The following is a 24,723-nucleotide window of genomic DNA, read 5'->3' as shown; positions in this document are numbered from 1 at the left end:
GAAAAGCTTTGCCTCAAATCCCCTCTAAACCTCCTGCCTTTCACTTTAAAATTATGGCCCCTTGTTATTAATCCTCCAACTGAGGCAAACAGGTTCTTTCTATCTACCCTTTCCTTCAGAGTTTTCTCTATTATTTCTCATAATCTTATGACCTCCATCTGGTCCCCCCCTCAACTTTCTTTGCTCCAAAGAAACTAATCCGAGCTTAACCAGTCTCTCTTCATAGCTAAGATGCTGCACCCCGGCAACATCCTGGTGATTCTCCTCTGCACGCCCTCCAATGCAATCACATTCTTCCTATAGTGGGGTGACCAGAACTGCACACAGTACTCTAGCTGTGGCCTAATCTAAGTCCTGTTCCAATATAACCTCCCTGCTCTTATAATCTCAGCCATGACTGATAAGTAGGAATATGGGACATTTGCCTTTAAGTGGAGTCAAGAAGTGTGATCCTGGAAAAGCACAGCTGGTCAGGCATCATCCAATGAGCAGGAGAGTCGATGTTTTGAGCATAAGCTCTTCATCAGGATTCCTGATGAAGAGGTTATGCTCCAATTGTCAATTTTCCTGTTCCTCGGATGTTGCCTGACTGGCTGTGCTTTTATAGCACCACACTTTTTGACTCTGATCTCTCGCATCTGCAGTCCTCACTTTCTCATTCCTTCTGAACTACCCTATTAGCCTGCTCTGTTGGTTTCAGGGATCTGTAGACAAGTACTGCAAGATCCCTTTGTTCCTCTGAGCGTCCTGGGGTCCTGCTATTCATTGAGTACTCCCTTACGTCTTCCAAAGTACATTACTTCACAGTTATCAGGACTAAATTCTGTCACTGATCTATCCATCTGACCAGTCTGTTTATATCCTCTTGTAACCTAAGTTCTTCTTCTTCACTGGTGATCATCCAGCCAATCTTCATGTCATCCATAAACTTAGTTAGTATCCTCCCCATACTTCAGGTTAGTCTTCTACATCTATAGTATTGAAGTAATCCACACGAGCTTTCTACCAGTGTTATCCAAATAATTTATATTTTGAAGCTCTATTTCATAAAAGTTAATCATTTATTGCTACTAGTACTATTCTGAATAAGCTTATTCTGAAATGCAATACAGATTCCTACCATTTCATGGTTCTGAAACCATGCAGAGACGCACAGAAATAGTGTGTAAATGATAAGCAAAATAATATAATAAATAATAACAAAACAATTATGCAAAAAGCTTTTGCATATCAGTTGTAATTCAACAATCTTTCACCTTCCAAACATTTGAGGCACCACATTTAGAGAATATTATTTGTACAAATATTTTAATGGAGCACAACCAGATGCACTGACATATGATGTAGAATTTGTTTGTGTACAAAGTTCTTGAATTTAATCTCCACACCAAAAATCCCTCATTCTAAACTGAATTAATATAATTTTTAATTGAAATCACTTGGATCAATTAGAAAATCATTAAAGACTATAGTGAAAAACAACATCAGAAATGTTGTTTTCTATTAAATTTGCATTAACAAGGTAAGATAGCAAAGGTCTGTAATTGTTTCTTTTTGCAATCCATTCTGTTGCTCTTTATCACAGGATTGTAGAATGACATGCCATTCAGTCTGACTAAAGGGTAGGACACACATCTCTAAGATCCAGTGATAACTTACATAATTATCCTCTTCTTTGCATGTTGAAATCAATCCCACCATGCAGTAGTTCGTAGGACACAAACAAGATTAAATGAGTATATCAAACTGTTGTGATTATTCATGCATGGAATTTAAAGGCCTATGGACAGTGGGAAAAAGGAACCCATCATTGTGGGTTTCTGTAGTTTTGACATTTTGAGAAAAGGTTTGACTTAAATTTCCAACACTATTTTGATGTAAAGATTTTGAGGCAGAGAGCACTTTAATTTCAGGTGTAAACCAAACATGCCAAAGGAATTTATACTTGAAAATGAAGACTAAATTATGAATAGAATGAGCCTATGGAAGAAGATGTGCCCACATGCAATGTGTATGCAAGTATGCAAATCACATGGTTACTGAAATCAGAATCTTATCCCCAGAATTGCAGCTCATAAAGTTACTCACATGACTGGTCAAACAAGAAGGATTTAGTTTATTGGCTTTGCAAGTCCACAGACTTTGCCCAAAACATCAGCTTTAAAGTAACAAGTAGAAATCTTCTCAGATGTGCAACTAAAAGAAGAATCTACAAGCTGCATTTGGAGTTAGAATTCCTTCCAACTCTTTATTATTGCAAACCTGCCCTATATGCTTTGTCATGTATGTTCTTGTAATGGATACAGAACAAGAGTGATATGAGTGTACACAATAGCTCATATGATGAAAGTGGAATCCAGTTACAGCATTTGAATGGAGTCTTGGATCTAAATGTTCACTGATCAGCAGGACAGCAAACCTGATGGTATCAATTTGATCCTGCAGACCCTTAAAGATCCTATCTTGAAATACTTAAAAAATTATTTTCATTATCTTAGTCAAAGCATTCACTTTTCTTTGGGGGGCACCAAACTGTTTAAAATATAGTCACAATTTCATTCTTAAGCTCACTATACACAGAAGCGTGATAAATGTCATATTTCTAGGAACTGGTTGCAAAACCTCCTCCTCCTCCCACTGGACCAGTTGTACACCTGCTCTCCCTACTCACTGTGGCACTGACTCAATCCCCCTTTATTGGAAGAATGACTGCTGATTACATCATTTAGTGAACTGTCTTAAGCAAGTCATTGTACCAGAGTGTGAAGGAGCTGAATTAACATATATGGTTGAAGTGCCAAGTTTTGTGAAGTGCTTGTGTTAATAACTGTAAACTACTCATGTTAATTCTTCTCCCTCACAATGATGTGTTCAGTAGTTTCTCCCAAACAATTTATCAAGCTTTGCTGTCTAGCATACTGCACTTAGGAAAAATTGAAAACAGAAAGTTAAGATTACAATTCATAATTGCAGATAGTAAATTCATTCGTTTTGACTGTTAATTGAAAAAAATTAACTATAGAAAATGATTAAAATTACAAATATCATAGTCGACCAAGGTAAACCTTAATTATCAGAAGCTAAATTAGAACAAAACATCTAATCATAAAACAAATAATTGCGATTGCCAGGTTTCATTACTTTCACAGCAGCTGGAAAAAGAAACCTCAATAAGTCTTGGAATCTTGAGATTTCACCATGGAGGCAAGAAAAAAGATCCGGATAAGTTTTCAGGTGAGCCTTTGACTGGTATGAAGATTTGTTTTCTGTCCAATTAGAGCCAGTAGGGATGTGAAGAAAGTGCGTCAAGTCAAGTGCAGAACTCGCACAGATGGTGACACTGAGGATGCTGGTTGTCCTGAAGCTTTCCATTGATCCAAGGGGAGGTTTGATGACTCAAGGTAGTCATAGGCCTAGCAGGGTGGAAAGAGACTGGGGTGTCATTGTAACATCAATGGATTAACAATCCAGAGGCCAAGGCTAATGCTTTTGGGCCAAGGATTCAAATCCCATCATAGCTGCTGGAAAAATTCATATTCAGTGAATAAATCTGGAATATTAAGCTAGTCTTAGTAATGGTGACCATGGAAACAATCATCAAGTGTTGTTTAAAAAAATCTGACTCACTAAGAATCTCTAGGGAAGAAAAACTGCCATTCTTACCTGGCCTACACGTGACTCTAGACCAACAGAAAGGTGAGAGATGCTGGAGGATAGCAAATGTGGTACCATTATATAAGAATGGGGGTAGGACACTGTAAGCCTATGAGTCTACAATCAGTGGCAGGGAAGATTTTGGAAAACATTCTGAGAAATAGAATTAAACTCCATTTGGAGAGACAAGGATTAACCAAGAACAGTCAGCATGGCATTGTCAAGGGATGATCATTTCTAACAAACTTGATTGAATTTTTCAAAGCGGTATCGAGATGTGTAGATCAGGCTAGTGCAGTTGATGTAGTCAACATGAATTCAGTAAGGCTTTTGACAAGGTGTCATGTGGGAGACTGGTTAAGAAACTTAGAATCCATGGGTTGCAGGGTAATGTGGGGAACTGGATCCAAATTGGCTGAGTGGCAGGAAGCAGATGGTGACTGGAAGCCTGTGTCAAGTGTTAGAATGCAGCATTGGTATGGGTCCTTGTTATTTTGGGATGCATTGAAGATAACCATGATAATGGGAGTGAAGGCTGCAAGGCCTGATGAAACCAAAGCTTCAATTGTTGAGGACTTCACATCTTCTGTTGTGTTGCACACTGAGTGACACTGGACAGTTTCAATGCTGTAGAGGTTTCTACTTTCCTCGGCCCCCTCTCATCATCACTTCTTGTGTGTGCAGCATGTGCAAATGTCCAACCAAGGGCACCCTATCCTCCTACCACTACAGGCCCTCAGGTGCATGAGGAAGAAGAACTAACTTCACATCTTATGAGGTAACAGTGCAAATACTCTCCCCTAGGTGGATCCTCATGCAATTTTAGATATGGTGGCACAGGGTGATTATCACTGCACTGACACGCTTCTCCATAGCTATGTGCAACATTGCAACATCATGGTACATGGATGCACAAACTGTACACGGACATCCATTAGGTCTATGAGACACTGTGTAGCGCAGACTGGACTGTGGCATTGGTAGCTCAGAGATCTTTGAATGGGATATCAGCTGCAGTCCAAGTGGTGTCTTCAGAAATGCATTGGGCACACTCAGCAAGTGTGCGTCAGTGATTTACCCGAGACAGAGCACTTTTATTGTTTATCATCTTAGTGGTAGTGTCCTAAATATAAATCCCATGCAATAAGAGTTATTTTTAAATTTATGAACCTTTACAATGAATCTTTATAATGCGTGATTTACAAGAACAATGCTGCTTGTGTATTGCAGTGCAATGAGATTTTTTAAAAAGTTTTATCAATGTTCACTGTGTATCTCCTATAAAATCAGACAGGCATATTTTTGGTCAATGTTTGTTAAAAAAAAAAGAGAACTTCTGAATTTTCAAATTTGCATGCAATCATTTTTCCCTACATCTCCTGCTTGCTGAGTTCAAACTACAGTAAACCAAACAAAATTCTGCTGAGTTACCTTTTTTATAAATGTGCAACTTACCATCTCACTTTGAAGTGTATTTCATACAAGATGTAAAGGGAAATTGATATCATTCTTCATAAGACAGAGTGATTAGAATAATGTCTCCAAAATGTTCACAGATCTCTCAGCATTTCGACGTGGACACAAGCAACAGCGATTGATATGCTTTTAAAATTATTATCCATTCTTACAACATTCATGACTCTGAAAGATGGGGAACTAAATTATTATGATTTACCTGAAATTTTGATAAGCTTGCTTCATTCAGGAAAACTTCCTGTGAAATTAGAAAGTAACTATCCTTGACTCTTTTTTTTTCCCCTAGAAATATCCACTGCCTCATCCTGGGTATCTATGTAAGTTGAGTAACATCAAAATTTTATCCCACACCCATGTAAATACTGAAGGAAGATAGAAGCAAGGATAAGATCAAATAACTTTAACAGCCTCTCAATACAACAGAGTAGAATTCAAGATACAGAACCGCTCCCATTCCTCACAAGCATTGTACAATGCATAAAGTCTTGATATAGAATTCCAAGTGGCTGGCTCTTCAGTGTATCGAGTCTACACCAATCTTCCAAAATGCATGTCACCCACACCCACCCCCACCCTCCTACCCCTCATCCTGTATTTTCCATGGCTAATCCACCCAACTTGCATATCTTTGCACTGTGGGAGGAAACCCACAGTGACACGGAGAATGCGCAAAGTCCACACAGACAGTGGCCTGTGGGGAGAATTGAACCTGATCGCTTAGTGCTGTGAGGCAGGAGTGCTAAGCACTGAGCCACCGTACCCAATATATGCAACGTATTTTATAAATGATACCCCCACAGACCCCAAAACCCGACTGATTCCATGTTATAATGTCTACAGATTCCAGGATGAAGCCAGAACAAAGCAATTCAAAACAACATTCAATGTGAAATTTCTAAATCATTTGCCACTTACTGTAGTCCATAACATGTTGAAATGGCCACAGAGGATTTTGGATTTCCTTGGATTTTGCCATGGTAATAACAGTGTTCGCCAACCTGTAATTAAAACAAATCAGTGTCACTATGCATCATACCATGTTTTTTTGGAGATTTCACTGGAAATTGTCAGAATTGACATTAGGTATACAGTCATAGAGATGTACAGCATGGAAACAGACCCCTTCGGTCCAACTTATCAATGCCGACCAGATATCCCAATCCAATCTAGTCCCACCTGCCAGCACCCGGCCATATCCCTCCAAACCATTCCTATTCATAACACCCACCCAGACGCATTTCACATGTTGCAATCGTACCAGCCTCCATCACTTCCTCTGGCAGCTCATTCCACACACATATCACTCACTGCAAGAAGAAGTTGCCCCTTAGGTCTGTGTTATATCTTTCCCCTCTCACTCTAGTTCAGGACTCCCCCACTCAGGGAAAAGATTTTGTCTATTTATCCTATCCATGCCCCTCATGATTTTATAAACCTCAAAAAGGTCACCCCTCAGCCTCTGACGCTCCAGGGAAAACAGCCCCAGCCTAGTCAATCCCTCCCAAAAGCTCAAATCCTCTAACCCTGGCAACACTCTTGTAAATCTTTTCTGAATGCTTTCAAGTTTCACAACATCCTTCCGAGACCAGAATTGCATGCAATATTCCAACAGTAGCCCAACCAATGTCCTGTACAGCCGCAACATGACCTCCCAACTCCTGTACTCAATACTCTGACCAATAAAGGAAAGCATACCAAATGCCTTCTTCACTATCCTATCTACCTGCAACTCTAATTTCAAGGAGCAATAAACCTACACTCCAAAGTCTCTTTGTTCAGCAACCTTACTATTAAGTGTACAAGTCCTGCTAAGATTTGCTTTCCCAAAATGCAGCACTTTGCATGTATCTAATTTAAACTCCATCTGCCACTCCTCAGACCATTCGTTCATCTGATCAAGATCCCACCGTAATCCGAAGTAACGTTCTTTGCTGTCCTCTACACCTCCAATTTTGGTGTCATCTGCAAACTTACCAACTATATCTCTTATGCTCACATCCAAATCATTTATGTAAATGACAAAAAGTAGTGGATCCAGCACTGATCCTTGTGGCACTCCACTGGTCACAGGCCTCCAGTCTGAAAAACAACCCTCCACCACTACCCTCTGTCTTCTACCTTTCAGCCAGTTCTGTATCCAAATGGCTAGTTCTCTCTGTATTCCAGGAGGTCTAACCTTGCTAACCAGTCTCCCAGTCCATATAGATCATGTCTACCGCTCTGCCCTCATCAATCTTCTTTGTTACTTCTTCAAAAAACTCAGTCAAGAATTTGTGAATCATGATTTTCCATGCACAAAGCCATGTTGACTATCCCTAATCAGTTCTCGCTTTTCTAAATACATGCACATCCTGTCCCTCAGGATTCCCTCCAACTAACTTGCCCATTACCGACATCAGACTCACTGGTCTATAGTTCCCTGGCTTGTCCTTACCATCTTTCTTAAATATTGGCACCACGTTAGCCAACCTCCAGTCTTCCGGCACCTCACCTGTAACTATTGATGATACAAATATCTCAGTATGAGGCCCTGCAATCACTTTCCTAGCTTCCCTCAGAGTTCTAAGATACACCTGATCAGGTAGGCATCCTTGCAAGATGATTTGCAGTAAGGTTAAAATCAACTAGGGAAAAGTGAGGACTGCAGATGCTGGAGATCAGAGTCAAGATTAGAGTGGTGCTGGTAACGCACAGCAGGTCAGGTAGCATCGAGGAGCAGGAAAATCGACGTTTCGGACAGGAGCCCTTCATTCCTGATGAAGGGTTCCTGCCCGAAACATCGATTGTCCTGCTGCTTGGAAGCTGCCTGACATGTTGTGCGTCTCCAGCACCACTCTAATCTACACCTGATCAGGTCCTGAGGATTTATCCACTTTTATGCGTTTCAAGACATTCAGCACTTCCTCCTCTGTAATATGGACATTTTTCAAGATGTCACCATCTCTTTCTCCACATTATATATCGGCCATGTCCTATTCCACAGTAAACAGTGATGCAAAATACTCATTTAGTATTGCCCCAATCTCCTGAGGCTCCACACAAAGGTTGCCTTGCTGATCTTTGAGGGACCCTATTCTCTCCCTAGTTACCCTTTTGTCCTTAATGTATTTGTAAAAACCTTTTGGATTCTCCTTAACTCTATTTGCCAAAGCTATCTCATGTCTCCTTTTTGCCCTCCTGATTTCCCTCTTCAGTGTACTCCTACTGCCTTTATACTCTTCTCAAGATTCACTCGATCTATCCTGTCTATACCTGACATATGCTTCTTCCATTTTCTTAATCAAAACCTTAAATTCTTTAATCATCCAGCATTCTCTATACCTACCAACCTTTCCTTTCACCCTGACAGGAATATACTGTCTACACTTTGTATCTCAGTTCTGTAGGCTTCCCATTTTCCAGCCGTCCCTTTACCTGTGAACATCTGCGCCCACTCAGCTTTTGAAAGTACTTGCCTAACACCCTCAAAATTGGCCTTTCTCCAATTTAGAATTTCAACTGTTAGATCTGGTCTGTCCTTTTCCATCACTACTTTAAAACTAATAAAATTATGGTCACTGAGCCCAAAATGCTCCTCTACTGACACCTCAGTCACCTGCCCTGCCTTATTTCCCAAGAGTAGGTCAGGTTTTGCACCTTCTCTGGTAGGTCCATCCACATACTGAATCAGAAAATTGTCTTGTATACACTTAAGAAATTCCTCTCCATCTAAACCTTTAACACTATGGCAGTCCCAGTCAATGTTTGTAAAGTTAAAATCCCCTACCATAATCACCCTATTATTCTTACAGATAACTTCGATCTCCTTACAAATTTGTTTCTCAATTTCCCTCTGACTATTAGGAGGTCTATAAGACAATCCCAATAAGGTGATCATCCATTTCTTATTTCTCAGTTCAACCCAAATAACTTCCCTGGATGTAATATTTCCGGGAATATCCTCCCTGCGTGCAGCTGTAATGCTATCCCTTATTGAAAACACCACTCCCCCTCCTCTCTTGCCTCCTTTTCTTTCCTTTCTGTAGCATTTGTAGCCTAGAAAATTAAGCTGTCAGTCCTGTTCATTCCTGAGCCATGTTTCTGTAATTGCTATGATATCCCAGTCCCATGTTCCTAACCATGCTCTGAGTTCATCTGCATTCCCTGTTAGTTAACTTGTTCTCTGCTTTGTCCCTGCCTGCCCTGACTGTTTCACTCGCTTCTTTTTTCAACTGTACCAGTCTCAGATTGATCTCTTTCCTCACTATCTCCCTGGATCCCACCCCCACCCTCCCCCATACACCCCCACCCCACCTTACGAGTTTAAAATCTCCCGAGGAGCTCTAGCACATTTCCCTGCCAGGATATTAGTCTCCTTCCGATTTAGGCGCAATCAGTCCTTCTTGTACAAGTCACTTCTACCCCAAAAGAGATTCCAAAAATGTGAATCCTTCTCCCATACTCCAGCTCCTCAGCCACATATTCATCTGCTCTATCCTCGTAGCACCGGGAGTAATCCAGATATTACTCCTCTCAAGGATTTCCTTTTTAAATTCCTGCCTAACTCTCTGTATTCTCCCTTCAGAATCTCAACCTTTTCCCTTCCTATGTTGTTGGTTCCAATGTGTACAATGACCTCCTGCTGGGCCCTCTCCCCTTTTGAGAACATTCTGCACCTTCTCTGAGACATCCTTGATCCTGGCACTAGGGAAGCAACACACCATTCAGATTTTTTGCTGCTGGGCACAGAAACATCTGTCTGTGCCTTGGACTAGAGACTCCCCTAACACAATCAATCTGTTAGAACACAGATACCCCTCATTGCATTAGAGCCAGAAACTTGGCTGTTCGTGCAACATTCCCCTGAGAATCCATCACCCGTAGATTTTACAAAACAGCATGCTTGTTTCAAATAGAGAAAGCCACAGAAGACTACTGCGCTACCTGCCTGTCTCTCTTACCTTTCCTAGAGTTAACTCATCTATGTGACTGTATCTGTGACTTTTCTCTCTCACTATAACTGCCATCCATCACACCACCTTGCTCTTGTAAATTCCCCATTGCCTCTAACTGTTGCTCCAACTGCTCCATTCGATCTGATAGGATTCACAACCGACGGCATTTATTGCAGATGTAATCCTCAGTAACAAGTAAACTCTCCCTAAACCCCCACATTGGACAAGAAGAGCATATCACTCTACCAAGGGCCATTTTTGCTTCTTCCAATCTGCAGACCCAGAAAATAGCCCCGTCTTATTCCTCTACAAAATATTGCTCCAGGCTAACTCAATACTTATGACTTATATTTTTATGTTTAATCATCTCAATAAAACATATAATCAAGAAAGAACCCACTCTATTCACTATTGCAGACTTAAGGCAAGGCCCCAAGGCCACACTCAAAACTATTCACTTATCTGTCTCTGTGCTGTGATCTCTCCCAAATAGGTTCCTCCAAGATTAATTGTAAATTTCGCTGTTTGTTAATTTTCCCTGACGCACTCCGATGTCCAGCAATACATGAATTCAACAGCAAAGGCAATAACTGCACAGGTTCATTGCTGTGTCAGTTAGCAGTGTGAGTTTCTCTCTCTCTTTCTCCTGGACTAACCTCACCATATGCTACCTTTGCCTGTTCCTCTCCCTTTTAAAAGTGCCGTTGTTTGACTTTTTTTTTCTCCTAAGTTCCAAAACAATGCAACACCATATAAAACAGTAATTGCTGCTCCTGGAATTTGAGGAAATCACCTGCAACAACTCAAATACCTCAAAAAAGGAGCAGCCTGTTACAGCCAGAAATTTATCCTGTCTTCCATCTTGGATTACCCAGTTATTTGGGTTATAGCTACAATACCTAAACTAATCTAAATCACAGTTTAACATGTATAATAATCAGCTAGTCTGAGGTGGAAAAAGTTATGCCAGCTTTTTTTTTTAGCATTTCAAAAGGACTAATTTTCTAGTAGTTGCAGGAAAAGATATTACATATTCAAGTCATTTATTTTATTTACTGATTGTCCTGCAAGTTTAAACCACTTTCATTTAATAAAGGAAGCGCTGAAGATTGTTAAAAATGTAAACAATTCAGACTATTCCATAATATCGACATGAAACTGAATACATGCACAGGCTTAAGAATTATACTTCTTACACTCCAAACATTAGCTGTGAAATTCCAGAAATTGATTTCAAGCACCACAGTACTAAGAATGTTTATGAACAGATTTCTGAGGTCTAGAAATTATACAATTGGATGTGTTAACCAATTTAAGTTTCTCAAGGACAGATAGAGGTAGGCAATAAATGGTTGCTTCGCCATTGACAATCACGTCCCACAAATTAATTAAGATAAGCCACTGACTATAAGATGGGACCTAAATTCTAAATGACCACCAGAAGCATTTACAGTTTATGTCTCCTGTAATAAATTCATGATTAACAGAAATATGAAACAAGAAATGATCAACTTGAGTACTGGTGAAAAAAGGCACATTTTGTCAAAATACTTCAACTTGCACTCTTAGAACGGTTCACAATAATCCCAGTACGAGTGGAACAGCATTTTTAAACTATAATAGAAGAGTATGCTAATTGACTAGTAAGTGGATGCTGATTGGTAGAGGCAATGTTGTAAAGAATGCACAAGTTGGATGATAGCTGGCAGTTAGCTTGCAGTTTCGTTTAAATTTAAATAATTTTACCTTTTTTGAATTGCTGTCACCTATTTTGTTCCATTGAAACAAGCGTACTGTATGTATACCGTCTTTCTATCTGCAAAGAACAGGGAGCTATTTTAAAATATGTACAAGTGTGTCACAGTGTAAGGGTACTGGAACAATCAGGATTATTTAACAAATGCTGTCCAATTGCAGAATCACATCTAATGAAGGACACTGTAGGCGGTATCTGAAAGGATTCTGAGCTATGTGGGCTAATGGCAAAATCTGTGCAGCGTCAGCCAATAAGTCCAATGAGGCCCATTTTGATGTCAGGATCAGATCAGCATCAATGTGATCGGTGAAAGTGCAGGATCCACATCTGGTGGGCACCAGGACATTGAAGGACATACCATGAAGCATGCAGTTGGAAATTGCAGCTATACTTCATCTGCAATCTTCTTCGCCCATATGCAATGCATACAGATTGAATATGGTCACATGTAAAATGCTGGTCAAAGGCTAATTGCCCCATGTCACCTTACCTATTGTGAACAGCCAAAGGAATATCCTGGACCAACAGAAGTGGTGCTTACCACTAACGGGATGCCATCATCAACTGAAAAATACATCTGCCTGCCACACAAATGAGTAAGGTGATATAGAAATGTCTACGCTGGTATATAGGCCCTATGTTGCAGAGACCAGCAGAGCATACCAAGCAGCATTGTCTCTTCAACTGTTCCCAACAGGAAAAGTAATAACTACACCTTATGAGCACCTTGCAAAACTCTAAACAATGCTCATTATATATAATTCCATGATCGGCCAACATTTGCTCATTAATCACAACTGTGCTAAGAATTATGCTGGCAACCAATTTCAGATTGAAAATTGGCTCACAACATGGTGTACATGTGTGTACTGAAGGTTACATATTTTAAAACAAGGGACCCTGTTCTTTGTAGACAGAAAGATCTTGTATACACACTGTGCCTGTTTCAACTGAATAAAATAGATGACAGCCATTCACTAGTTTTTTACCAAGTTAGCATCAACTTTGCAGATTTGAATTTAAACAAAGCTTGGCAATTAGCTGTCAGTCATCTTCTCACTGCTACATTGTCTCTGATGGTATATCCAACCAGCAGAATCCACTTGTCAACCAATCAACATACTCTTCCCATGCAATATACAAATGTTGTTCCATTTAAATTGGTTTTACAGGTAGACAATCCTTTATCCAAAACCCTCAGGACTAGCTATCCTTTGGATTTCAGAATTTTTCAGATAAAGGATTAAATGACATTTTTATAGTAAAATTTTTAAAAATTACTGAAGAGCAGACGCACTTGTGATTACTATAAGCACTGAGACAGAATTGACGCCTGCCAATGCTGGGCCACACCGCTATGTCATGCCTGAGTGACATGGGTTGAGTGGGTGTGGAGTTGAGTTAACTGTTAGCATGCCAAACAACATGCTTATTGAGAAAAAAGTTCAGGATAAATACTTTTAATTTTGGAGCTTTTTGGATTTCGGATAAAGTAGTGTCAACCTGTACTTGCAATGTTTTAATGAGTATAAGACAAAAACCTTTGACAACATGAATATTTTTCAGCATTATTCAATATTCAAGTACTACAAAAGATCAACTGTATGTTTTCTTCAGTCTGTACCTTCCCTTCAACTCATTTAAGCTTCCACGATGAGGCAAATTATGCAAGTAAAATTGCTATAAGACAACATTTAAAAACATTTTTTTGCTTCAGTCAGATGATCTTTGCAAAAGTGCAGTAAATCAAAACAATATTACAACTAAAATTCTTCAACTATACATAATCTCATAATTCCCCCCGAAGTACAGCCATAGCATTTCATATATTATTGAATCACTGATGCTTCTATAAATAGTTTTACAGCTTTCAGTCCTTTACTAAATGGATATTTAACCAAATTTTTTGAATAAGTTGATGGATCACCCGCCTTCGATGGTAACCACAAATTAGGAAACAGAATCTCCTCATTCCAGTCACATCTGCAATGTAGCATTGTGGCCACAGCTTAATTTGATAAACAGCTACACTGCATGATTTATGTCATTTGAATCTTTATAAAAATTAATTAAACATTCCTTCAAGTCACCTCTTCCCATAATGAGATTCTCAGCAAATGGCCAATTAGCACACCCAATCTGTTGTTTCCATATTTTTCAATGGACGTACATCTGTTGAGGGCAAAAACATCAGTGTTCATGTTCTGCTATGCATCACTTACATTTTACATATTAAAGGGCCAATTCCCCAGCCATGTGTGCTGGGAAGTAATATACAGTGAATTGGAAGTGACAACCTTACGGTAATACTTTATCAAGATGAAATTAAGCCTCACACTTTAAATTAGTTTATGTGAGTTGTGGGTAAATTACCTTTAATTTGGCTACTTACTAAGAAACTGCACTTACAATCAAATTCTGAAGCAATTATTTAAACCTTATTAGATGTAGCAACCAAAATAAGACTCTTCAAATAAGCAAGTTAAGCTTCACACCCTAACTTGGCTATTACCCGATTAACAGTGGAATGTTGCTATGATTCCAATAAACACTGCCAGTCTCTGGATGTCAAGGTTCAATCCTTGTGCAGTGTTGTTCTTTGAAGTTCTGCTGCTGAACATTCCTGGAGTCGAATTCTTATACTACTTTTTCTCTTTTACATTTATGGTGTGACATTATTGATGATCCTTCAGATTCTTTCATCTAAAATACTGACCACTCCTATGGGGCTGTCAAACTGCAGCTTGCTTTCACATCAGAAGTAGCTTCCCTATTCCTTGTTACACTTGGCATAGGCTTGTCTGTTTGAAACATTGCCTATTATTAACTCCTTAAATTCTTCTGCAGGGCAATCATTTACCCTTGTGGTATAAGGCAGCCAGTTATCAAGCTGTTGTTAAAACAGAAAAAAAACTCAAAAGAACTGCAGATACTGGAAATCTAAAACAAAAACACAAATTTCTGGAAAAGCTCAGCAAGTCTGGCAGCATCTGTGGAGAGAAATCAGAGTTAACATCTCAGGTCCAGTGATACTTCCTCAGAACATTGTTAAAACAGTTTTGTTTACATAATTTCAACTCCTTCTTCTCCGAGATATGGCTAATTGCTTTCTATCTCTGAATAACTGTTTATCCTTGTCCCTTAACCTTTTATTCCAGACAGACTTTTGGCTCATTCTTTCAATCCATAAAAAGGTTATAAAAGTTCTGAAACTTACACTATAACAAGTGCTTGCATGCACTTCATGCATGAACATCATTAATTTTCCAGATTTACCACAAAATTATTTAAAGGAGCATCGTCTATAACTCAGGACCATTGCTAGATTTGCTGTAAGTGCTTTGAATATAAGGCAAGTTTTAAGGGAACTCTTAAATAGCATCTGATGTTTTTTTAAAAATTATAGTTACACTACTTTTTTGCATGGTATTCTTGGTGGGACATATTTCCGTAACTCTGAAATGTTCTGGCAACCCTCTTTGTTTACTGAAAGGAAGCATCCACCCGAGCTCGTCTCAGACTCAGCACTGTCCCATACACTGAGCTGGTCATCCACTCAGTACTGTCCCATACAACGAGCTCGTCTCACACTCAGCACTGCCCCATACACCGAGCTGGTCTTACACTCAGCACTGCCCCATACACCGAGCTGGTCTTACACTCAGCACTGCCCCATACACCGAGCTGGTCTTACACTCAGCACTGCCCCATACACCGAGCTGGTCTTACACTCAGCACTGCCCCATACACCGAGCTGGTCTTACACTCAGCACTGCCCCATACACCGAGCTGGTCTTACACTCAGCACTGCCCCATACACCGAGCTGGTCTTACACTCAGCACTGTCCCATACACCGAGCTGGTCTTACACTCAGCACTGCCCCATACACCGAGCTGGTCTTACACTCAGCACTGCCCCATACACCGAGCTGGTCTTACACTCAGCACTGCCCCATACACCGAGCTGGTCTTACACTCAGCACTGCCCCATACACCGAGCTGGTCTCACACTCAGCACTGCCCCATACACCGAGCTGGTCTTACACTCAGCACTGCCCCATACACCGAGCTGGTCTTACACTCAGCACTGTCCCATACACCGAGCTGGTCTTACACTCAGCACTGCCCCATACACCGAGCTGGTCTTACACTCAGCACTGTCCCATACACTGAGCTGGTCATACACTCAGTACTGTCCCATACAACGAGCTCGTCTCACACTCAGCACTGCCCCATACACCGAGCTGGTCTCACACTCAGCACTGCCCCATACACCGAGCTGGTCTTAAACTCAGCACTGCCCCATACACCGAGCTGGTCTTACACTCAGCACTGCCCCATACACCGAGCTGGTCTCACACTCAGCACTGCCCCATACACCGAGCTGGTCTTACACTCAGCACTGCCCCATACACCGAGCTGGTCTTACACTCAGCACTGCCCCATACACCGAGCTGGTCTTACACTCAGCACTGCCCCATACACCGAGCTGGTCTTACACTCAGCACTGCCCCATACACCGAGCTGGTCTTACACTCAGCACTGTCCCATACACCGAGCTGGTCTTACACTCAGCACTGCCCCATACACCGAGCTGGTCTTACACTCAGCACTGTCCCATACACTGAGCTGGTCATACACTCAGTACTGTCCCATACAACGAGCTCGTCTCACACTCAGCACTGCCCCATACACCGAGCTGGTCTCACACTCAGCACTGCCCCATACACCGAGCTGGTCTCACACTCAGCACTGCCCCATACACCGAGCTGGTCTCACACTCAGCACTGCCCCATACATCGAGCTGATCTCACACTCAGCACTGCCCCATTCACCGAGCTGGCCATACACTCAGCACTCTGCGATTCCTGAAGAAGGGCTCATGCCCGAAACGTCGATTCTCCTGCTCCTTGGGTGCTGCCTGACCTGCTGCGCTTTTCCAGCAACACATTTTCAGCATACACTCAGCACTGGCCCATACACTGAGCTGGTCATACACTCAGCACTGCGTCATACACCAAGTTGGTCTCCCACTCAGCACTGTCGCATACACTAAGCTGGTCATACACTCAGCACTGCCAATATCCTTGGGGGGAGGTTTGCTAGTGCTCTTGGGGAGGGTTTAAACTAACTCTGCAGGGGCATGGGAACCCAGATTGTAGCTTCAGGGTGCAGGGCCTGGAGTGTAGGGAGGTTAGGAACATGGCATCAATTTCCAAGGAGGGTGCCTGTAAACAGGAAAGTGGCTTGAAGTGTGTATACTTCAATGCAAGAAGTATACGAAATAAGGTAGGTGAACTTGCAGCGTGGGTTGGTACCTGGGACTTTGATGTTGTGGCTATTACGGAGACATGGCTAGAACAGGGACAGGATTGGCTGTTGCAGGTTCCAGGATTTAAATGTTTTAGTAGGGTCAGAGGTGGGGGTAAAAGAGGGGGAGGTGTGGCATTGCTTGTCAAAGATAATATTACAGTGGTGGAAAGGACGATGGATGAGGACTTGCCATCTGAGGTAGTTTGGGCTGAGGTTAGGAATAGGAAAGGTGAGGTCACCCTGTTAGGAGTCTTTTACAGGCCTCCTAATAGTCCTAGAATCATTGAAGAAAGGATAGGGAAGGTGATTCAGGAGATGAGTGACAGTAATAGGGTGGTTGTTATGGGGGACTTTAACTTTCCTGATATTGATTGGGAAAGCTATAGCTCAAGTTCGTTAGATGGGTCAGTGTTTGTTCAATGTGTGCAGGAGAGTTTCCTGACACAATATGTAGACAGGCCAACAAGAGGTGAGGCCATACTGGATTTGGTTCTGGGTAACGAACCAGGCCAGGTGTTAGAATTAGAGGTAGGTGAGCACTTTGGGGATAGTGACCATAATTCGGTGATTTTTACTCTCGTGATGGAGAGGGATAAGTGTGTACTACAGGGCAAGAGTTATAGCTGGGGTCAGGGAAATTATGATGCGGTGAGGCATGACTTAGGATGTGTGGCTTGGAAAAGTCGACTCCAAGGCAAGAGTGTAAATGATATGTGGAGCTTGTTCAAGGAGCAACTATTGAGTGTCCTTGATAATTATGTACCTGTCAGGCAGGGAGGAAAGGGTCGTGCGAGGGAGCCGTGGTTTAATAAGGAATTGGAATCCCTTGTTAAATGGAAGAGGGCGGCCTATCTCAAGATGAGACGTGAAGGTTCAATTGGGGCGATTGAGAGTTATAGGTAGCCAGGAAGGACCTGAAGAGAGAGCTAAGAGCAGCAAGGAGGGGACATGAAAGGTCCTTAGTCGGTAGGATTAGGGAAAACCCTAAGGCTTTCTGTAGGTATGTTAGGAATAAAAGAATGACTAGGGTAGGAATAGGTCCAGTCAAGGATAGTAGTGGGAAGTTGCGTGTGGAGGTGGAAGAGATTGGGGAGACACTGAATGAATACTTTTCTTCAGTATTTACTCAGGAACAGGGCATTGTCGTCGATGTGAATACTGAGTCACAAATAAGTAGAATGGATGGCTTTGAGGTATGTAGAGAAGAGGTGTTGGAAATCCTGGAAAAGGTGAAAATAGATAAGTCCCCTGGGCCTGATGGCATTTATCCTAGGATTCTCTGGGAAGCAAGGGAGGAGATTGCAGAGCCATTGGCCTTGATTTTTATGTCCTCTTTGTCTACAGGAGTAGTGCCAGAAGACTGGAGGATAGCAAATGTGGTTCCCTTGTTCAAAAAGGGGAGTAGGGATAACCCTAGTAACTATAGGCCGGTGAGTCTCACTTCTGTTGTGGGCAAAGTCTTAGAGAGAATTGTAAGGGATAGGATTTATGCACATCTGGATAGGAATAATGTGATCAAGGATAGTCAGCATGGTTTTGTGAAGGGCAGGTCGTGCCTCACAAACCTTATTGAAATCTTTGAAAAGGTGACGAAGGAGGTTGATGAGGGGAAAGCGGTAGATGTGGTATATATGGATTTTAGTAAGGCGTTTGATAAGGTTCCCCATGGTAGGCTACTGCAGAAAATACGGAGATATGGCATTGAGGGTGAGTTGGAGGTTTGGATTAGGAATTGGCTGGATGGAAGAAGACAGAGGGTAGTAATTGATGGCAAAGTTTCTTCATGGAGTCCCGTCACTAGCGGTGTTCCGCAAGGATCTGTTTTGGGACCATTGCTGTTTGTCATTTTTATAAATGACCTGGAAGAGGGGTTAGAAGGTTGGGTGAGCAAGTTTGCGGATGATACGAAAGTCGGAGGAGTTGTTGATAGTGAGGAAGGATGTGGCAGTTTACAGCAGGATATAGAGAAGCTGCAGAGCTGGGCAGAAAGGTGACAAATGGAATTCAATGTAGCTAAGTGTGAGGTGATTCACTTTGGGAAGAATAACAAAAAGATGGGGTACTGGGCTAATGGTCGGATACTTGGTAGTGTGGATGAGCAGAGGGATCTTGGTGTCCATGTACACAGATCTCTGAAAGTTGCCACCCAGGTAAATAGTGCGGTAATGAAGGCATATGGCGTACTGGCTTTTATTGGTAGAGGAATTGAGTTCTGGAGTCCTGAGGTCATGATGCAGTTGTATAAGACTCTGGTGCGGCCGCATCTGGAATATTGTGTGCAGTTTTGGTCGCCATACTATAGGAAGGATGTGGAAGCACTGGAACGGGTGCAGAGGAGGTTTACCAGGATGTTGCCTGGTATGGAAGGAAGATTGTATGAGGAAAGACTGAGACACTTGGGGCTGTTTTCATTAGAGAAAAGAAGGTTTAGGGGTGACTTGATTGAGGTGTACAAGATGATTAGGGGGTTAGATAGGGTTGACAGTGTGAACCTTTTCCCGCGTATGGAGTCGGGTATTACAAGGGGGCATAGCTTTAAATTAAGGGGGGGTAGATATAGGACTGAAGTTAGGGGTAGGTTCTTCACTCAGCGAGTCGTAAGTTCATGGAATGCCCTGCCAGTAGCAGTGGTGGACTCTCCCTCTTTATGGGCATTTAAGCGGGCATTGGATAGGTATATGGAGGATAGTGGGTTAGTATAGGTTAGGTGGGCTTGGATCGGCGCAACATCGAGGGCCAAAGGGCCTGTACTGCGCTGTATTCTTCTATGTTCTATGTTCTATTCACTGACCTGGTCTCACACTCAGCAATGCCCCATTCACTGACCTGGTCTTCCATTCAGCACTGCCCCATACACAGAGCTGGTCTCACACTCAGCACTGCCCCATACACCAAATTGGTCTCACATCCAGCACTGCCCCATACACTGAGCTGGTCTCACACTCAGCACTGCCCCATACACCGAGCTGGTCTCACACTCAGCACTGCCCCATATACCAAGCTGGTCTTACACTCAGCACTGCCCCATACACCGAGCTGGTCTCACACTCAGCACTGCATCATACACCGAGCTGGTCTCACACTCAGCACTGCATCATACACCGAGCTGGTCTCATACTCAGCACTGCCCCATACACCGAGCTGGTCTCACACTCAGCACTGCATCATACACCGAGCTGGTCTCATACTCAGCACTGCCCCATACACCGAGCTGGTCTTACACTCAGCACTGCCCCATACACCGAGCTGGTCTCATACTCAGCACTGCCCCATACACCGAGCTGGTCTCACATTCAGCACTGTCCCATACACCGAGCTGGTCTCACACTCAGCACTGTCCCATACACCGAGCTGGTCTTACACTCAGCACTGTCCCATACACCGAGCTGGTCTCACACTCAGTGAGTTAAGTACAGGACATGTAGTCATGTATGGGGCTATATGGGTGATTTTGATATTTGAGAGTTATCATTTTATTATTAAATAATTGTAATGTGATGCTCTGGCTACATACGTGCACTACATAGGCATGACATTATGGTTTTGAATTGGATTGATTGAATGCTGTTGAGGGAGTTTGTGTTCATCTGCATCCCTCTGTTCAGCATTAGGTGGGGACTCTACATTGACCTTTGCATACATTGCTCTGGTGTTATTGAGAGGCAGATAACAGACAAAGGTGACTGTAGCCAAGATGGTGTTATTGAGCAAGAGACAGTGCTAGTGGAATTTTAGCTGAAAATGTGTTGCTGGAAAAGCGCAGCAGGTCAGACAGCATCCAGGGAACAGGAGAATCGACGTTTCGGGCATAAGCCCTTCTTCAGGATTCGAATTTTAGTTGTATATAAGAATCTTGTGTCTCCCAGTATTATCTACAGCCTCCTGCAGACCAGTTTGTGCAGCAGTCTGTCATGGTTTGTCCTCCTCAACATCAGAATAGACATCAGAGGCAGGGTGGACTCCATCTATCCTCCTGTGCCAGGGCTACCCCTCTGTGTATGGACAGGTTGTATAAAGTACAGCAGAAAATGCCCAGGTGTGACACTCCAGCAGGTTCAGATTGCAGAGTGCCAGTTGATTTGTGTAAACATCTAAGGCACATTCTGAGTAGATCGCTGGTGTGCGCAATGATGTGTGACTGTCATTATACATCCTCAGGCTTAATGTGTGGCTTCCTTGTTGGTCACTAGCCATCTCCTTTTATCACCCAGAAGCCTGCTATGCATTGGTTCCTGGCTGGTGAACATCCCTGTACTTGAGAGTGTCTAAGTGTGTATCCATTGTCATTTGTCCTCGGATAATGTCCACACACCTGGATTCTTCTTAGTTTTGAATCACACAAAACTTGGATATTGATAGAATGTCCCTCTTTCCAAATGCCCCTGACGTTCCAGGAGGAACTGGTATTGCAACGTGGGTGTAATGGATTGATCTGATATCTGGGATTTGTGAATTGTATCTTTATGAATGAATGCAATGTATGTTCTGTTCTCATGATCTGCTACAGATGTCACAAATTGTTTTTTACTGTCAACAGGATGATCATTCCTGGTGAGGCAATACTCACATTTGCTCCCAAACCATAAATATGTAGTACTGTAGACAGAGTTCTATTACAGATAGACTGCTATTATTTGAGATAGACTTCTATTACTTCGACATATACGTTACAATCACAGGCACTGCCATATCTGGACCAGGACTGACAACCCAGTTACAACTGCAAGATATTTTCCTCAGCATGTCAGACTTCCAAGTGGCCCCTGTTAGGTGGTGACTGAAACCTTGATACTATCTGGTAGCTTGCTATCATGAAAATATTTCTTAAAGTTGATGTGCGTACTAGCTGTGAGACATTACACAATATGGATGACCTTTTGCCCCTTTGGAAATCCAACAATGTTGCCAAGGCCTCTAACTTGGTCTGCCTGACTGGTGTTGCCCTTACTCAATGAAATAAACTCATGACAGCCTAAATACAGCATCTACAAAAATCTTAATGTAACGATGGACAATATAATGTAATACCCCACAGAATTCTCTACCTGATGTGGAGCAAGACTGAGGCAAAAATGTTCAGGGCCATTGTAACCTTCAACGCTACAGGCATTGATGTTCACCAACACAATTTGTTGCGATCTCTTCAGCCAGTACATTAGAGATTGATGTGGCTGTCTCCCCAGGCACTGGCAATCTTACATATAAATTTGCCGTCTTTTGTTACACTCTGCTGACTGGTTCGTGCCTTTGCCTTCCTCATACTGTCTGCTGTTGTTTGCTCTCCTCTGCAGTCTCTTTCTCAACAGCAGGTTTCAGATCTTCTGAACCGCAGGGTACACACCCCCCTAGCCAGTTTCCTTCCGCTTTCTTTCCCTTACTGGAGCCTATTCCAGGACACCCAATTGAGAAACCAACCTGAGTTTAATACTGGAGTGCAGGAAATTCACTTAACAGCTATCTCTAGGCACTGGTCCCTGACAACTAACTCTCAGTGCAAGCTCAAAATGAATTTTATCAACTTTCCAAACTAGGAACCTTAAGGATCTTCTCCAGACACTTCTGCAAAAGCCAGCCATAGAACCATTTGCAGCATTTTCATCTGCCTTTGTGACAATATTGTAACATCTGGCACGACTTTCTCTGAATATTTTTCCCCAGCACCCATCACATTTTGGCATGGGCATAACATATATTAGCTTAATAATGACAAAATGTGCTGGAAATCTGAAATGAAAACAGAATGTGCTGGAGAAATGCTGCACTTCTGGCAATCTCCATGGAGAGGGAAACCAAGTTAACATTTCAAGTCCAATATGACTAATTTTCCTTAGACCTGAACACAATTTAATGCAGCTTTCTTACAAGTTGAAGGTCAGTCAGAACTAGCTGGGAGGAAAAAATGACAAAGTACAGGTTTTCTTCATGAACAATGAACCAACCAACAATGTCTCTTCACACTCTGCAAGCAAATTTCAGACTTCCTGTGCTCCAAATGCCCATCCCTTCCCAGATTGGAGATATTTAATGATTCTGATCCTGCAAATGGCACTGTTTTAGTGGTCAACCATAGAGATCTGCAATTTCCCACTAGCTTCCCATGTGGAGAACTGAGAAGTGAATGGTGTGAAACAAGAAAAATAGCCCGACCCTGAAATCTGTGCCAGCGGATACTTTCCACACTCTGTCCTTAACCATCCACACATAACCAGCAGCAAGGCAGTGCTGAGTTCTGGAGCTGCTGTCCTTTAACAGCTATTGGCAGTCAGGGCTTCTACATGACTAGTCTGAATTTTAGTGGAAAGCCGACTGGCAGAAAATCAGCAGCCTGAAAATTCATTGGGCATTATCATCATCATAGACTACAGGTTTCTCTCCTGCAAACTCAAGCTTTGAGAAGATGTTGCCCTATGAGTGTAGCTTATTAATGGTCAAATACATATTTTCTCTAAATTTTGGGGTAGAAATCCCTTACAATGCAATTGTGTGAAAATTCCAAAAGAAGTTTAGACTGGATTGACTAGTTTGAATTTTTGCTGAAAATGTGTTGCTGGAAAAGCGCATCAGGTCAGGCAGCATCCAAGGACCTGAGTCCTCACTTTTTCCTCTAGTTTGAATTTTTACTTGCCTGATCTGCCAGTCGAGTAAATACAACGACATCTTATAGCGCTGCTAATATAATTTGCAAGCATCCATCTGACACACAGATCTAAATAATGTCAACTGAAAGAAAAAAAGTGTGCATTCAATGTAACTTGCCAAGCTTTTGGTTCCTTAATAATTCTCCATATTTCTACACATGTAGAAGTAACAATGGCATAAACCAGCTTCAAGAGTTGTGGTATTTCCAGAAAAAGAAATTTTTGTATCTCACTGAAAGCTTCTTAACTTAGATAGTTTATTTATTCTAAAGTCCAAGTATTACTATTCAGCATACTATTCAGTACTGTAAACCTTTATCAAGCTAATTTCTGGAGACATCTTAATGCAAATATTTATCTTTTTTGAATTGACTTTATATACTGTATTTAAACATTTTATAATTACACTAATGTACGCCATCAGCAAAGTAATATCTCTAATATAACCTAGTTATAGTGGTCATTTTATATACAAGCATATAGTAGCCAATTTTGAAAAGAGTTGTAGCTTAGGTTGAGGTTCTGGTTGTAAGTTTGCTCGCTGAGCTGGAAGGTTTGTTTACAGATATTTCGTCACCATACTAGGTAATAAAATCAGTGAACCTCCGGTGAAGCACTGGTGGTATACCCCATTTTTTATTTACGTGTTTAGGTTTTCTTAGGTTTGTGACATCACTTCCTGTGATGTCATTTCCTGTCCTTTTTCTCAGGGGGTGGTAAATGGGATCCAAGTCCGGTTAGAATGCCATGCTTCTTGGAATTTTCATGTATGTCTCTGTTTGGCTTGTCCTAGGGTGGATGTGGTGTCTCAGTCGAAGTTGTGTCCTTCCTCATCTGTATAACCCAAGGAAACCTAAACACATAAAGAAAAAGCGGGCCATACCACCAGTGCTTCACCAGAGGCTCACTGATGATGTTACTTAGTATGGTGACAAAACATTTGAAGATAAAC

The 24,723-nt window shown here is 41.9% G+C and overlaps 1 protein-coding gene across 7 annotated transcripts in view; it reads right to left on the bottom strand.

The window, feature by feature from the left end:
* The window catches only part of adam22 (ADAM metallopeptidase domain 22), a 390,158-nt gene that overhangs the window by 217,200 nt on the left and 148,235 nt on the right, over nucleotides 1-24,723 (bottom strand). For all 7 annotated transcript variants that reach the window (XM_087987353.1, XM_043690348.2, XM_043690349.2 and 4 more), the window contains exon 5: nucleotides 6,046-6,128. In XM_087987353.1, coding sequence (XP_087843479.1) covers nucleotides 6,046-6,128 — 83 coding nt within the window. The remainder of the gene's footprint in view (nucleotides 1-6,045; nucleotides 6,129-24,723) is intronic.

This window comes from Chiloscyllium plagiosum, unplaced genomic scaffold (assembly GCF_037043375.1).
Source record: "Chiloscyllium plagiosum isolate Xiang-an unplaced genomic scaffold, Cpla_swu_hap1 HiC_scaffold_5, whole genome shotgun sequence".
Lineage (NCBI taxonomy): Eukaryota > Metazoa > Chordata > Chondrichthyes > Orectolobiformes > Hemiscylliidae > Chiloscyllium > Chiloscyllium plagiosum.
Note: the sequence above shows the minus strand (reverse complement) of the source record. Positions and strands in the feature narration are given on the sequence as shown.